The sequence below is a fragment of the Pelodiscus sinensis genome, chromosome 24, assembly GCF_049634645.1.
Source record: "Pelodiscus sinensis isolate JC-2024 chromosome 24, ASM4963464v1, whole genome shotgun sequence".
Classification (NCBI taxonomy): Eukaryota; Metazoa; Chordata; order Testudines; family Trionychidae; genus Pelodiscus; species Pelodiscus sinensis.
The window spans coordinates 21,633,774-21,649,279 of NC_134734.1; the positions used below are offsets into that span (position 1 = coordinate 21,633,774).

General features: G+C 44.3%; 1 protein-coding gene across 2 annotated transcripts in view; it reads right to left on the reverse strand.

Annotated features, from left to right (window-relative positions):
• Positions 1 to 1,617: 1,617 nt before the first annotated feature.
• HORMAD1 (HORMA domain containing 1) overlaps positions 1,618 to 15,506 on the reverse strand; it is a 58,731-nt gene continuing 44,842 nt past the window's right edge. For both annotated transcript variants that reach the window (XM_075907336.1, XM_025179851.2), the window contains exons 13-15: positions 14,350 to 14,433; positions 10,507 to 10,605; positions 1,618 to 2,832 (exon numbers count right to left, since the gene is read on the reverse strand). In XM_075907336.1, coding sequence (XP_075763451.1) covers positions 2,752 to 2,832; positions 10,507 to 10,605; positions 14,350 to 14,433 — 264 coding nt within the window. In that variant the 3' untranslated portion in view covers positions 1,618 to 2,751. The remainder of the gene's footprint in view (positions 2,833 to 10,506; positions 10,606 to 14,349; positions 14,434 to 15,506) is intronic.

Consider the following 15,506-nt stretch of genomic DNA (forward strand, 5'->3'; position numbering starts at 1 on the left):
CTTGATGTGATTAATAGGGGTATTGTTGTCTTTGGTATAGCTGATAGTTTTGCATACTGTGGTAAAGGAGGTGCTTTAGTGGCTATGGGAGAGGTGTCCCCTGCAACCTGTGTTTGTATGTCCGATTTAGGGTCAGTATTAAAATCCGCCTCTGCTTGAGGAGTTGGCAGGGGAGATTTGTGAACTTGCCGGTTATCATATCCTGCTCTATAATAAGTCCCATGTGCCCCAGTATGGCCAGTAAGCCAGGGAATGCCATGGGTGGTGCCATCCAGGCAGGGCATATGATGGGTGTTGTTTGGCAGATTTATTTTACCTGTGTGGGTCTCAATATTCGGGTGAGTAATAATGTGGAGAAAAATCAGTTCTCCTAGTCCTCTTCCTCCTCGCTAGAAAGGTAGGGAGGTATCATAAGGGGACTGACAATATTGTGGTTGTTGCTCTGGTAAGAAATCTCCCTTTAGGAGAGGAAATCCTGCAGAGTGGGAGGTCAGCAGGGCTGAGGAACTGTTGCTGACTAGAATCAAACTGCATTGTGTGTTCTGGTGCAGAGTGGGACAGTGGTGCCTTGCTGTGGTGGCACTGGCAGCATAGAAGCTAAGGAGAGGGTCCGTGCCCTGTGAGCGGTGTGTTGCTGCAGCACTGAGCGGGTGCGCAGTGTTGGCGTCATCAAAGGCTAAAATGGGGCCACAGGATCAAAGGCAAGCGCCACTCCCACTGTTCGGATAGGCCGCACTGAGCCTGTGGTTGGCACCGGGCCTTTTAAAGTGACTGTGGGTGCATTGCAAGAGGCAAGCAGCTGAAAGCCCTCGGGAGCAGCACCTTTTGAAAGGGGCACTGACAGAGGGTGTGTCTACACTACCCTCCTAGTTCGAACTAGGAGGGTAATGTAGGCATACCGCACTTGCAAATGAAGCCCGGGATTTGAATTTCCCGGGCTTCATTTGCATAAGCGGGGAGCCGCCATTTTTAAATCCCCGCTGGTTCGAACCCCGTGTAGCGCGGCTACATGGGGTTCGGACTAGGATTCCTATTCTGAACTACCGGTACACCTCGTGGTACAGCTCACGAGGCAGGCAGAGTGTGTGTATGCTCCAGGAGGGGAGGAGGGAAAGCTACTGCTGTAAGAATCTCCGAAGGTGCTGGGGTGCACTCACAGGGACATCTCTCAAAGGAGAATGTGTGTTCATCTGTGCATACAAATTGCTCAGATTGAAACAAATAAGGCTTAGTGGGTAATATTTATGCTAGAATATTAAAGCAAAAATCCAAGCTGAAGATGCCTAAGTAGAGGTTCTCCTTTGAAACTGCAGTCTAGGTCTGATCAGCACAGCAGAATTCCTGAGATGTGACAGGTAAAGTCTGAACCAGGGAGTAGAACACAGGAGAAATGGGATAATAGGGAAGGAAGCAGGATGTGTGTCTGTTTTTTTTCTCTGTTTCTTTCAGAATCCAAATAATTACTGAAATCATATTGCATCATTCTATAGCATTTTGCAAAATCTATAAAACAATATTTTTACAATTACTGTCCATTAAATTGTTTTCAAAGACATTCAGATCCTGTATTTTTTTTTCTCTCAAAATAAAAAGTAAACAGCACTATACAGGAAGGAATTTGTTTGTCAATAGTTAATATTTTATTTGAACCGTGAAAGTGGGAGACACTAAAACACTGAAGACACATCAAGTGCAGTTCCTCAGCCTTTATGAACTTTTCATTAAAAAAGTCTATCATCAAATCAAATTTATGGACCATTATATTTTTAAATACATTGTAGTAAATTATTATATAACACTGTTTTCATTAGGAAGTAGGACAATAAGGTATTCTTAGTTTAAAAGTTAAAATTCAAGAAAGAAATGTTTAACTATTCACCTTCATACAGCAGTAGTCATTACCTATATTTATAAAGAGCACTATTCTAGTTCATTTAAATTTATGAAGGCAAAAATATTTTTTGAACAACATGCAATGGTACTGTTTCTGATAGTTGCAATTAATCATTGCATATAAAAGTTGAACTGTCTATTTTTCAGATATTTAGTTATATCCTGTTACATAGCTGCCTTGCAGACACAATATTATAACAAATGTTAGCTGTTTGTGTATCTGGCATCAGAGCTGCATATGGATTTCTACATTTCAATGTAAATTTAGGAACTAAAGAGGTAAATGCTGTTCTTTTCTTTTTCAAAGTTGGGTAAGGTGCCAATGGGATAAATGAACACAAACAGGCAACCTGAAATTTGCTTCTTAGAGGTAATAAAATTAGAAGCAATAGTACTATTATAAAATAACTATAGAATTTTCTTAACCCATTTCCTGACATGTAATTCTACCAAAACTGAGCATAGTCCAGAAAAAGACACAAGTGGAAACTTTACAGTTTCAGTTTCAATGGTGTACATTACATTGTACCACCATTAGGATTTCAGCAAAATCTCAAAAGGAAAACTGTTATTGAAGGCATTCACTAAAAATCTTCTTTCTTAAAAAGTTTTTGTCAGACCAGATGAATGGATATGCACTGTATATCCTAAACTGGAATATAATCCCCTTTAAAAAATAACTTTCAATTTGCAAAAATTGGGGTCTGTCTTGACAGAATTTTTCTTGTGTATAATTTTTGTGTTTTGACTGCGTATGAAAACAAAAAAAAATCTTTAATATTAACAATATTCATATTAAACACGAAATGAAAGCTATATTACGAAGAAATCCATAAATAAACAGCAGCGAGATTATATCTAAAACTGCTCCTTTGGTTCACTAAATTTTCTCCTTTTTGGCAGTGAATCTTGACTAGAAGAGAGTGTATATTGATGAACCTACCAAGAGAAAATACAGACTGCATTACAGGTCCCTGTATTTCACAAACAATAGCTCTTTCAGTTGTGTTAGGTATCTTAACATGAAAAATTAACTTTATAACAAGAATCAACTACATGAACTAGAAGGAACTGTTCAATGAATCTGAAAAGGTTACTCATCTTGTGTAGTAACAATGGTTCTTTGATATGTGTGTCCCTGTGGCTGCTCCACTTCAGGTGTTGGTGCGACCTCACACCGGCCAATAGGAGAATTTTCTTAGTAGCAGCTGCCTTGTGGTAACACTGGCTGTTGGCTGCATGTGCAGCATGACCCTCCCCTGTTCCTTCTCTACCATGGAATCAAGGAATTCGACTCCAAAGTAGAGGAGAGGTGGGAGGGTAGTGGAGCACCCACAGGGACACACATCTCAAAGAACCATCATTATTGCAAAAAGCGAGTAACTTCTTCTTTTAGTGCTGTCCCTGTGGGTGCTCCACTTTAGGTATCTGTAGAGCAGTGTCCTGCTTGAGGGAGGCTTTGGACACATGGTTGTAGAAAAAATGAGAGGACAGCCTGTCCTACAGTGATTACAGGAATTGGGCAGTTGTTATAGCATAGTGTTTAGCAAATGTATGGTCGGAGGACCAGGTTGCTGCTCTGCAAATGTCTGGTAGGGGTACATCTTTTAAGAAGGCTGTGGAGGTAGCCATGACCCTAGAAGAGTGGGCCGTTATGCGTTGAGTTTATTTGTTATGCAAGGTGTAGTAAATGTGTATACAGGAAGATATCCATTTGGATAGGCATTGGAAAGTAATTGCCTTACTTTCCCTTGGACCATTCAGCAATGGACAGGAAAAGCCACAGGGACCTGCAGAAGGGACGGGCCCTGTTAGTATAAAAGGTAATGGCTCATCTCACGTCCAGCAAGTTGTCCTCAAGAGGTTTTGGGAAAAAAATGGGAAAATGGATGGGTTGGTCGATATGCAAAATGAATGCAACTTTAGGTAGAAACTTAGGATGGGGACATAACGTAACTTTGTCCCTTGTGAATATGGTGAAGAGTGGGTCTGCCATAAGGGCCACTATTTCACCTATCTGCCTTGCTGATGCTATGGCTACAAGAAAGGCAATGTTCACTGAAATATGAAGGAGGGAGCATGTGGTGAGATGCTTGAAGGGAAGTCTTGTGAGACTTTTGAGTACAAGGTTGAGGTCCCAAAGGGGTGTTGGTTCACAGATGAATCTCTTGAGTATCTTGAGCTCTAATATAGGTCTCCATCCTCTGTTGTTTTTTCTGGGTGAGGAAACAGCTATAATAGAACCCTCTCCCATGATGACAAGTTGGTACACATTCAGCCGCTCCAATCTGGAGATGTTGAATCTTCAGACCTAGTAGGTTACCATGGGAAGGGTCCCTGAAGAGGGAAGGGGAATGGGTTGGAGGAGCAAATATAAAAAGTTTGAGTACCTGGACTGGACCCATTGATCTGATGTGATGTTTTCCCATGCATGTAAGAAGGAACATAGATGGTAAGGTTGCAGAAGAAGAAGTTACTCACTTTGGTGCAGTAATGATGGTTCTTCAAGATGTGTCCCCCCATAGGTGCTCCACTGTAGGTTTGGGCTTGTCCTGGCGCCACAGGCCAGAGATTTTCAAAAGCCATAGTTAGCCGGACCGCGCATGCGTGGCAGTGTCTCGCGCCATTTGTGCCCCTTTATCATCGTGCGGTCCAGCTCCCGCCAGTTCCTCTCACCTGTTTGGAGTCATCTAAAATGAGAAATTGAACACAAGATTCCAAAGTAGGGAGGCGGGAGGGTACTAGAGCGCTCATGGGGACACACATCTCGAAGAACCATCGTTACTGCATCGAGGTGAGTAACTTCTTCTTCGAGTAGTGTCCCCGTGGGTGCTCCACTATAGGTGACTCCGGAGTTGTATCCAGCTTGTCCGGTTGGTGGGCCCCAGAATCATGGTCTGTTCTGGCCTGAAAGAACAGCAGTGGCTACAGAGGAGTCTGTCACAAGGTATTGTACAATTGCATAGTGCTTCACAAATGTAGTGCTGGAAGACTACATGGCCACTCGACAAGTATTTGGTACCCTCTCTATTGCTCCAATATCAAGCAAGTGAGCTACCTCCTGTTTGAGGAGAAGTTTGTGAGATGGGTCCCTGAAGAGGGACGGGAGAGGAGGGGTGGTGGGGGAAGGGACATGAAGGGAATTACGTAGCCCATTGTTATTAGCTGCATGACCCATTCGTCTGTTGTTATTGCAGCCCAGTGATGGTGAAAGGGCCTTAAACGATGGTGGAAAAGTGTAGTACTAGCATTCGAGGCAGGCAGTATTTGAATGGCTTGCAATCCCTCGATCCACGCGTCAAACTTGCTGTTTAGTTTGTTGTTGATTTGTTGGTCTGGCGGCTTGTGGCTGTCGTCTTTGAGGCCAGTGCCTAGGTTGCTGGAGCTCATATTGTCATGGTTGTGCATAAGAGTGAGGTCTTTGCTTCTGATATGGCGTGTACTTTTTTTGCCGATATGGCGGCGTATACTTGCCCAGAGTCCTGAGCATAGTGTGCGAATCTTTGCCAGAGTGAAGCAGCTGGTCTGTCTTATCTGTGAAGAGGCCTTGTCTGTCGAAGGGCAAGTCTTCAACTTTAGATTGCAGCTCCTTTAGAACCGCTGACATGTGGAGCCATGAGGCCCTGCGCATTACGACAGATGTTGCCGTCGTCCTCGCTGCCACATCCAGAGCAATGTGAAGCACTGACTGAGAGACGGTATAGCCCTCTTGAATAATGGCTGTCAGCAGCTGTTGCTTAGTATCTGGATGTTGGTCGAGTAGGGGAAATAACTTCGCATAATTGTTGAAGTTGTGATTTGCTAACAGTGCTGCGTAATTGGCCATTCGGAGCGTTAGCATGGCCCAGGAGTATACCTTTCTGCCCAAGAGGTCTAGGCGCTTGTTGTCCTTATCTCCAGTGTTGGTTCTGTAATGAGAGGCTTTAGCCTGTTGTTGAGTTGCGTCGATGACCAAGGAGTTAGGCTGGGGATGGTTGAATAAGAATTCCATCCCACTAGCTGGGACGAAATACTTTTTGTTGACCTTTTTATTGGTCGGCAGCACTGTGGCAGGAGTCTGCTATATGCCGTTGGCAATTTCAAGTATGGATAACTCCTGAATAACTCCTGGAATTCCTTCAGGTCATCTGACGGTGAGGTGTCTCGAGTGAGGATGGCATCATATGGTGAAGAAGATGCCTCGTCCGTAGGGGACCTATGATGTGACGCTTCCATGTCAGACGTGTGCTCTACTTCTTTGGTAGGCTGTTCTGTTGGTGGTTGATGATCGGATAGAGTAGGTGGTCTGGCTGATTGCAAAGTGGGGGATCGGCTCTTGTCACGAGTTGTGAATGACGGAGCTGGTGAAGGTGAGGTGCGAACTGAGTGGGAATATTGCTCTTGATGGGTATGGTACTAAAGTAACGATCCTCGTAAAAAGGTTGGTATCTGCGCCTGTGGTTGTCTCTGTATCTAGAACTCCTGGAATATGAGGGAGACCTTGGGGATCTGGATCTATACCTAGAGCAGCAAGGAGACGGCGTGTGATAATATCAGTGGTAGTAGTGTCTTGGTCAAGGCAAGACACTAGGTTGGAGCCGTATGGACTCATGCCGAGTTGAAAGTAGAGAAGGGTGTTCGGGGGAGAAAGCCCTTTGTTGGGGGCTCGCGGCTACGCGGCTACTCCTCCGTCAGTGGAAGAAGGGGAGTGTTGCAGGAGAGGCGTTGGTGGTGTTGCACTAGGTGTTGAAATCTGGCGCGAGTATGGAGGTGTTAAAGAGTGCTGCGCTAGTGCTGATGGTTCCGGTACCAAGTGTGTCGGTGCCGACTACGTCGGTGCCTTAGGCATCGGTGCCAGTGGAACTGTAGCTCTGTGTGTCAGTACGGTGCGCCCTGGCGCCAAGGTCATCGGTGCTTGGGAATGAGGAGCAGATTGCACCGATATGGTCTCTGTTGCCAGTGACGGTAGGTCGGAGGAAAGTGGGACAGGGGCCGACTTTGGTCTCGATGCCAAGTGCTCCGCTGGACTCGGTGCTGATGTATTGTGCACCAGTTTGTCTTTGTGCAGCTTTCGGGCTGCCGTTGTCCCAGAGGTGCCCCGGCTTATCTCCTGTGCTCACTCTGAGTGCTGGAAAGGAGCGAGATGGCGATCGGCTCCTTTCTGAGCTTGTCGCCTTAGGAGAAGGCCTTAGGGGAAGGATGACGAGCTGTATCAGGGAGAGATGGTGGTTGAGCTGCAGTTTCTGCCTGCGATTGAAATGCCTTGTTGAACAAGAGCATCTTGAGTCGCATCTCTTGGTCGTGGCATGCCCTGGCCATCAGTTTTGTGCAGTGTGAGCACTTTTGTGGAATGTGTCCCTCCCCAAGGCACTTTATACAGTACAAGAAAAGCGCCCATCTGACGCGGGCACTGACTCCCGGCACGTCAGGCATTTTTTGAATCCTGGTGATCCAGGCATGATGAAGAGAAACAGGAAAATATTGGTTTTCTTTTTGTTGTTTTTTAAATGCGCTAGCTAACTAGAATCTAACTACTAAAAACATTAACTATAAACATAACTATTTAACTATATACAAATTCTCCTCTCTCAGTCCTGACAGGATCAACGCGAGAGGGAGCAGTTTCTCCATCTGTGCCCGAAGACGGTCAGGAAGAACTGGTGGGAGCCGGACTGCGTGACCAGAAACGGCGTGAAAAGCCGTAAGATGACCACCGTGCATGCGCGGTCTGGCAGACAACGGTTGAAAGATCTCCGAACTGCAGCACTGGGACGAGCTCGACACCCACAGTGGCGCACCCATGGGGACACTACCTGAAGAAGAGCTACCTCCCTGTCCCCCAGGAAAGCCACAAAGAAGAGAGCTTCTCCAGTTTGCTCTTCTCCCTCCCCAAAAATTAGCGGAGGAGAGAGATCGGGAACATCAGGGGCCACCGCCACAAAATCAGTGGGCAGAGCCCATACTGCGGCACCTACACCGATACGCACCACCTTGGTGCCGAGAGATGCACCAGGGCACTCTACTGTCCCTACCCTTGACTTGACTGGTGCATCTGGCACCAGGGTAAGAGAGTTGGGCTGTAGGTTCTGCTCTGTCTGTCTGAGTTGGCATGGAGGTTGATGCTGGCATCTTTGTTGGTGCCGATGTTTGTGGTGCTGGAGTTGGTGATGCTGGTGCCAAATGATTAGATGATGTCTTCACTGTCGGCACCGATGATGTTCTGAGCTTTTCAAGGGAGGGATAGCACATTCAGTGGTTTGAGCATTGGCCTGCTAAATCCAGGGTTGTGAGTTCAATCCTTGCGGAGGCCATTTGGGGCAAAAATTGTCAGGGATAGTACTTGGTCCTGCTGTGAAGGCAGGGGACTGGACTTGGGGACCTTGAAGGTCCTTTCCAGTTCTAGGAGACAGGCAATCTCCATTAATTTATAGCTGCACTTTCAGTTCCAGGGCAGCCTTAGACTGCAAGACTGTGGTGCCAGATGTTTCAGGTTTGTCCCCAGTGCTAACTCAACTTGTCGAAGTCGGTGGAAGAAAGCACACCGGCAAAGCCCATTTCTTAGTGGGGTGCATCGGGGAAGTGGCTCTTCACTTTTCACTCCTGACAGGGTCTGATCAGGCAGTGGATAGTGCAGTGTCTGACAGTTGAAGAGCTTTTTCAAATAGGAGCATATGCAATCACATCTCCCTATCTTGGCACACTCTTGCCATCAGCTTGGAGCAGTGAGAACATTTCTGAGGCACTTTATTCAGGTGGAGTATCTGTTGGACGTCAGCATGGGCTCGCAACAAGTGTCACACTTTTTGAAGCCCAGAGAGCCTGGCATCTCTTCTTTTTCTCTTATTTTATCTCTTTTCTTCCTTTTCTTTTTTTTTTTAAATAAATGGAACAACAAACTACTTAATTCTGTGACTACTATAACAAATTAACTGGAAAAACCATAACACTAGGAAATTACTAACTAACAACCCAATTTTTATTTCTGACTAGAATTCCTGAGGAGAAGAGCTCTCTCTGTCTGCAAGTGAGGGTGACAAAGAAGGAACTCATGGAAGCCAGACCACGTGTGTGAGCAGAAGGGCACGAACTGCACGAGGCGCCCACCACGCATGTGCGGTCCAGCTGACTACTGCTAGTGAAAAAAAGAAGCTACTCACCCTGTGAAATAACGGTTGTTCTTCGAAATGTGCCCCGTAGGTGCTCCACTCTAGGGCTATGTCTAGACTGCAGGCTTCTTTCGAAAGAGGCTCTTTCGAAAGATGCTTTCGAAAGAGCCTCTTTCGAAAGATCGCGTCTAGACTGCAGGCGGATCTTTCGAAAGGTTTACCGCCATCGAAAGAAAAGCCGCGTTCTTTCGAAATAATTTCGAAAGAACGCGGCTTGAGTCTGGATGCAGGGGAAGTTTTTTCGGGAAAAGGCGCTTTTGCGGAAAAACTTGCCAGTCTAGACGCAGCTACAGGGTTTGATTCTTATTACACTTATATTGGTTTTCAATATTTAAACGAAGTTACTCCTGCACTTCCATTGCTTACTGGACTCTTTGAAGACATTTAGCCTCGGTCTACACTAAGGAGTTATTTAAAAATAAACCCCCCTTATTTCGAAATAATAAGCAGAGTGTCCACACTACCAAGCCCGTCATTTCAAAATAATGGGCTAGTTATTTCAAAATCTGTACTCCTGCTTTCTTTGGAAAATAACACTTATTTCAAAACAGTTATTTTCAGTATTTCAATTATGTTATTTTGGGAGTTATTATTTTGAATTCAGTTATTCTGAAATAATTTCCTAGTGTAGACATGCCCTTAGGGGTAAATTAGAACTAAATAACAGCACAGAATACAGAGAGCCGGGACTGGTGGCTGTAAACAAACTTTGAGACCATAGGAAACTTGGCCACACCCATGATAAGTGAACATGTGGCTAACTAAAATCATGCCAGACCACGGATGTTGCCAGAAGACAGTGTGCCAGAATAGAGAAGTTCAACCTTTAGCAACTATGTAAACAATCTAATCTCCCTTTATTTTGTATACCAAATAATAAAAAATACTAAGTAACATTTTGGGATTGGGATTAGAGAATGCTAATTTAAAACTGACATAGCAGTGGTCTCCAATCTTTTTAAGCACAAGATCACTTTTTGAATTTAAGTCAGAGCAGGATCTACCTCAAACCCAAACACCCCTGCTCCACCCCTTTGAGGTCCCACCCTCCTCACTCTTTGAATATGGGGTACAGGGGAGGGGGACAGAGAGACATCAGTGCCCCCTTGCCTCTGTCTCCCCCACCCTGCACAACAAGCAGGAAGCTCCCAAGGGCAGTTCTGAGGCTCTGGGCAGGAGCAGCTAGGCAGTGGTAGGAAGGGCAGCTGAAGTGCTGCGCTTGATAGCCTCCCAGCCAAACCAGTCAGGATCCCCTCTCAGAGGCACCAAGATCTACCGGTAGATCCCGATCTACTGGTTGGTGACTACTGTGATATAGTGATAAACAGTACCTTGAAAAATCACCAGACCTATTCTATATTGTGTATTTTATTTTCCATTTAGAAATATTTAATTCTTATCACCAAATGTACAAAATACAATTACAGATCCTTTTGCTTTCTAATCTGCATGCAACTTTAAAACTTACATGTTTTTCAGACTCAGACCAATTTCTCTTCTGGGCTTCTTTGGAACACTTAGCTACTAAAACATTTTTGCAATGTTCCTGAGCCTGATTTTCACCAACCTTTATAGAAAAAAATTAATAATTAGTTTTAGAAGAAGACTACAAACAGCTATACATTTATGTATTTATTTAAAATATTTTTACCCCACTTCTCTGTTTGAAATATTCGAGGCGGCTTACAAAATTTTTAAGAACACAATGAATAAGTATATATAAAGTAAAGTATAGGACCCCAAAGTGTGAGGGAACATACAACCTGCTAAAACATCTCTCTCACACACACACAACTAAACACCAATAAAAGCATGGGTAAAAAGGGTAGCCTTGGCCTGGCGTCAAAACCGTGTCAACGTTGGCGCCAGGTGAATGTTCTGGGGGAGAGAATTCCATAGCCTAAGGGCAAAGGCTGAGAAGGCCCTGCTCTGTGTAGATGTGAACCTTATCTTCATATGTGGAGGAACACTGAGCAGAGCCTCCCCAGCTGACCTCAATCTCCAATCCCCAGGCAGGTTCGTATAGGAGGAGATGGTCCTTCAAATATCCTAGCCAGAACCCATTTAGGGCTTTATAAGTCATAACCAAGACCTTGAATTGTGCCCAGAAACATACTGGAAGCCAGTGCAGCTGCTGGAGCACTGGCATAAAGTACTCTGTGTAAAGAGTGTTAGTTAAAACTTGAGCAGACGCATACTGGACCAGTTGAAGCTTCCGAAGACTCTTCAAAGGCAGCCCCATGTAGAGTGCATTACAATAATCCAATCGGGATGTGACAAGAGCATGAATCGCTGTAGCCAAGTCATTCTTTTTTAGGAAGGGTCACAGCTGGTGGATCAGCTGAAGCTGCCCAAAAGCACTCCTGGCCACCAACAAAATCTGATTTTCAAATGTTAAAAAAAGGTCCAGGAGGACACTCAAGCTGCGTACCCGTTCTTTCAGGGGGAGCGTGACCCCATTCAGAACAGATAACACACTACATTCCCGGACAGATGGTTTCCTGATCCATAGGACCTCAGTCTTATCTGGATTCAGCTTCAGCTTATTTGACCTCATCCAGTTCATCACTGCCTCCAGACACTGGTTCAGATTGATTGCTGCCATACTGGATCCAATGTCACAGAAACCGAGTTGAGTGTCATCTGCATATTGATGGCACTGTCCTTTAAATCTCTTTACGATCTCTCCCAGTGGTTTCATGTATATATTAACAGCATAGGGGACAAAATGGAACTTTGCAAGACCCCGTAGCACAATTGCCATGGGGTCGAACAGCAGCCCCCAAGCTCCACCTTCTGAAAGCATCCTGACAAGTAGGACCAGAACCACTGCAAGACAGCACCTCCGATACCTAGCCCCACCAGGTGCTCCAGAAGGATATCATGATTGATGGTATCAAAAACCACTGAGAGGTCCAAGAGAATCAACAGGAATGTACTCCCCCTGTCTATCTCCCGGTATAGGTCATCTACCAGGGCAACCAAAGTGGTTTCTGTTCCAAAATCAGGCCTCAAGCCAGATGGAAATGGTTCTAGATAATCTGTTTCTTCCAAGAAAGCTTAGAGTTGCAATGCCATCGCCCACTTGAGTACCTTGCCCAAGTAAGGAATATTAGCAACTGGGCAATAGTTATTCATATTGCTTGGGTCCAGGGAAGGCTTCTTAAGGAATGGCTTTATCACCGCCTCTTTCAAGGAGGTGGGAATCATCCTAAATCTAAATGGTGCATTAATAATCCCCTGGAACCAACCAGTCATCCCTTCTTGACTCAATTTAATAAGCCAGGAAGGGCAGGGGTCAAGCGAGTAGGTGGTCGGTTGCACTCCTCCAAGCACCTTGCCACATCCTCAGACTGCAAAAGTTGAAACTGATCCAAAGAAAAACGATTGGGTGGCACATTGTGAATGCTATTGCTGTTCCCTAACCTATGTTAAAAATTAATGAAGAGCTTTTCAGAGTTGGGACAGGGAAGGCATGATTTTTCTGTCATGACATGTAATTTCCTTTCTTCACTCTAAGCGATGAAGGCTATTTCTTTATCTAATGAGACTGGCAGCATTTCTCCCAAAGCCCTTATGAAGAAAAGTAATCCATATACAAGAGCTATTTAGAGGACCAAGGGTAAAGTGGCTATTAAGGCATAATTATGTACTCCCTGTTCACCATGGAAAGCATTTCTATCCCAGTCCCATGTACTCCAGAGCAGAAAGCTTCAAGGGATTCAAGCCAGTAAAAGGGCCAAAGAATCCATGATTATGTGGATCAAGTGGTGCCCTAAACCTTACAAACTGGTGCAGGGGGCTATGATTACTTTTTCAGCCCCTAGATTCAAAGCCACTGAGAGAGGAGAGGCACAGCAGTCACAGAGCAGCTTTGTAGTATGTCCCTGGGCGGCCCTTCCTTGGTAATAAATGGTGATGTCTGCCTTGAACACAGTGCGGATCTCTAAAAAGCAAAATCCAGGCCTGTCTCAAGTCTGGTGCATGTAAGCACACAGGCAAGGTTTGGAAGGCAGGAATGTTTTGAATAACAATGCAGTTTAAGCATAGTACACGAGACCATGTCAAAAACACACGACAATCAACCTTGTACTGGTGGTACTTTTCTGGTAAGCAAAAATTAGATGCAGCCCTACAACTGTCAACTATGCACATAGCAGCAACATCCTGAGTGGCAGGATGTGCCCCAAATAGGGTATTGGGCATTTTATGTATCCTATGCAATACGTAACTATTTGGTAAATATTATTAGAATGACCAAGTCTTGCTTTGCTATAAAATGGACTTCGTAAGAGCAAGCGATGGGAGGGAATAAGCAGGATTGACCCACGGGTCCTGCTCAATGTAACTAGACGTAAATAGGCCCTTCACACCAGCGACACCAGAGCATGGCGTTCCGACATGTGGGAATCAAAGGAACCCCAACCTCCTGCATAGTACTATAGGTAGCATAGGGATGAAGTGTAAGTGAACTAGGCTTTATCATGGTATTATAGTAGATCTTCTATTAATTGCTTTTGAATTGCTTTGCGCTGTATTAGTTGCTTTAGGATTTACAGTATTTAAGGTTTAAATTGTATAGTAATAGTTTTAAGGCTTATGAAACTTAAAGAACTATGTTAATCACTTAAAGATTGCAATAAATAAGAAAGTGGTTAAGTCTCCCTGGAGTGTGCTGATTTCCCTTGGATCTAAAATAAATCAAACCACACGACACTGGGTTAAGGCTGGCTTGGGGTTTTCAATCCCCCCGCCCCACCACCACAACTCCTGTGCCATTTGCATAGAGCCCAAATTCTCAGGCACCATGTAGGTGGAGTGGATTTAAAATATTTAGCTACCACACATAAATATGAATAAGCAATAATGGATTTTTCAAGATATGTACAAAACACACCTGTGATTAGAATTCTGGCTCAATATTTCATGAAATATGAAACAATACACTGGATTAAGTTCTCTCCTAACATAGGTCCACTGCAGTATATGGAATAAGACTGGCAGAGAACACGGCCAAGTAAAGAATACAAACAAATCCCCATGAATCCCTCTAAAACTATACAATTAAAAACCAAACACTTAAGTAATTTTTAGAAATAGGCGTTTCCTTTTTGACTTTCCGAATACAAAGTATTGTTCATATTCCTCAAATAAAAGATCTAAACAAAATCTGAAGTGAATCCTCGTCTCAGAGAAATTAATGGGAGTTGCTTTTGACTTCAAAAGGGATCAGAATTTCAAACCAGGACTGTAAATTGTATTTAAGCACATTATTACAGTCTGTATTGTTGTTAAAAAAAAGGATACTGACTGTGTTGATATGAAATGTTTTTCCACTTCTTGTCCTACCCTCCGACACATCAAGTTCAGATGTCTTAGTTGCTAACTGATCAATCTAAAATGGAAAATAAGCATTATTCCAAAATAAGAATTCTCTTAGACTATTGATAGGCCATCTATTTTTATATGGAACGTTATCATCATAGAGAGGTGTACTTTAATGGAGCTCAGAGAGAGGCATGATTGTTTCAAGTATAGTAGGTACTCGAGAATCATAAGGAGAGGTGCCACAGTTGGGGGGAGGGTTCATTTGTCAGCACACCAATGGGAAAACCTCTCCCATTTTTGCATTTATGTTTTGCAAGTGGTTGGAGCTCTGCTATGTAGTAGTAATAGCTGGTCAGGTTCTGAACATTTTAGCTCCTGAACAGATAACCATTGAGGTACCATGCCTTGAGGTGGAGCATGTATAGACTGGGCTGCTACATCTGTATTCCAAGTTGATGTAAAAGGTCAGAGGAATGGGAGGGGAGAAGAACTGGTGGTTAGATTGACATTCTGGTCAGGAAGAGTACTAGGGTAGTCTGGGCCATGACAGGACTATTGGTATGACAATGGCTTTGTCCCTCCATATTTTCTGTACTATGTACATATCTTCTCTACTAGGAGAAGAATGTGTAAGAATGCATATAGTAGGCGGGAGTCCCATTTGATTAGAAGGACATCTCCAAAAGATCCCTTGCCAATCCCTGTTTTGGAGTCCACCCAGGAGGTAAAAGGCAGTTAATAGTTATTTTGTGTTTGAGGCACCAGTTCCACAGGCTCATAGATGCTGTACAGAGTGTGTGTGAACAGGCCCCACTTTGCCTGTTTATGTAAAACATTGAGGCAACACTGTATGGGTAGATTCTGACATGTTTGTTGGTGATGAGGGACAGGAATCAGCTGCAGGTGTATTGGATCCCTTGGAGCTCCAGAATGTTTATATGTACTACTCTTTCTGTGTTGGACCACCATTTCTGAGTGATACGTTGTGCCAGACATGCTCCCCATCCTGTAAGAGTGGCATCTATGGTCATGGTCACAGAGGATTTTTGAGTAATGAAAGGGAACCCCAAGCAAAGATTCTTGGCGATTGTCTACAAGTACAAGAGTGTTTTATTGACAGAGGATGGAGAGGGGCTTGGA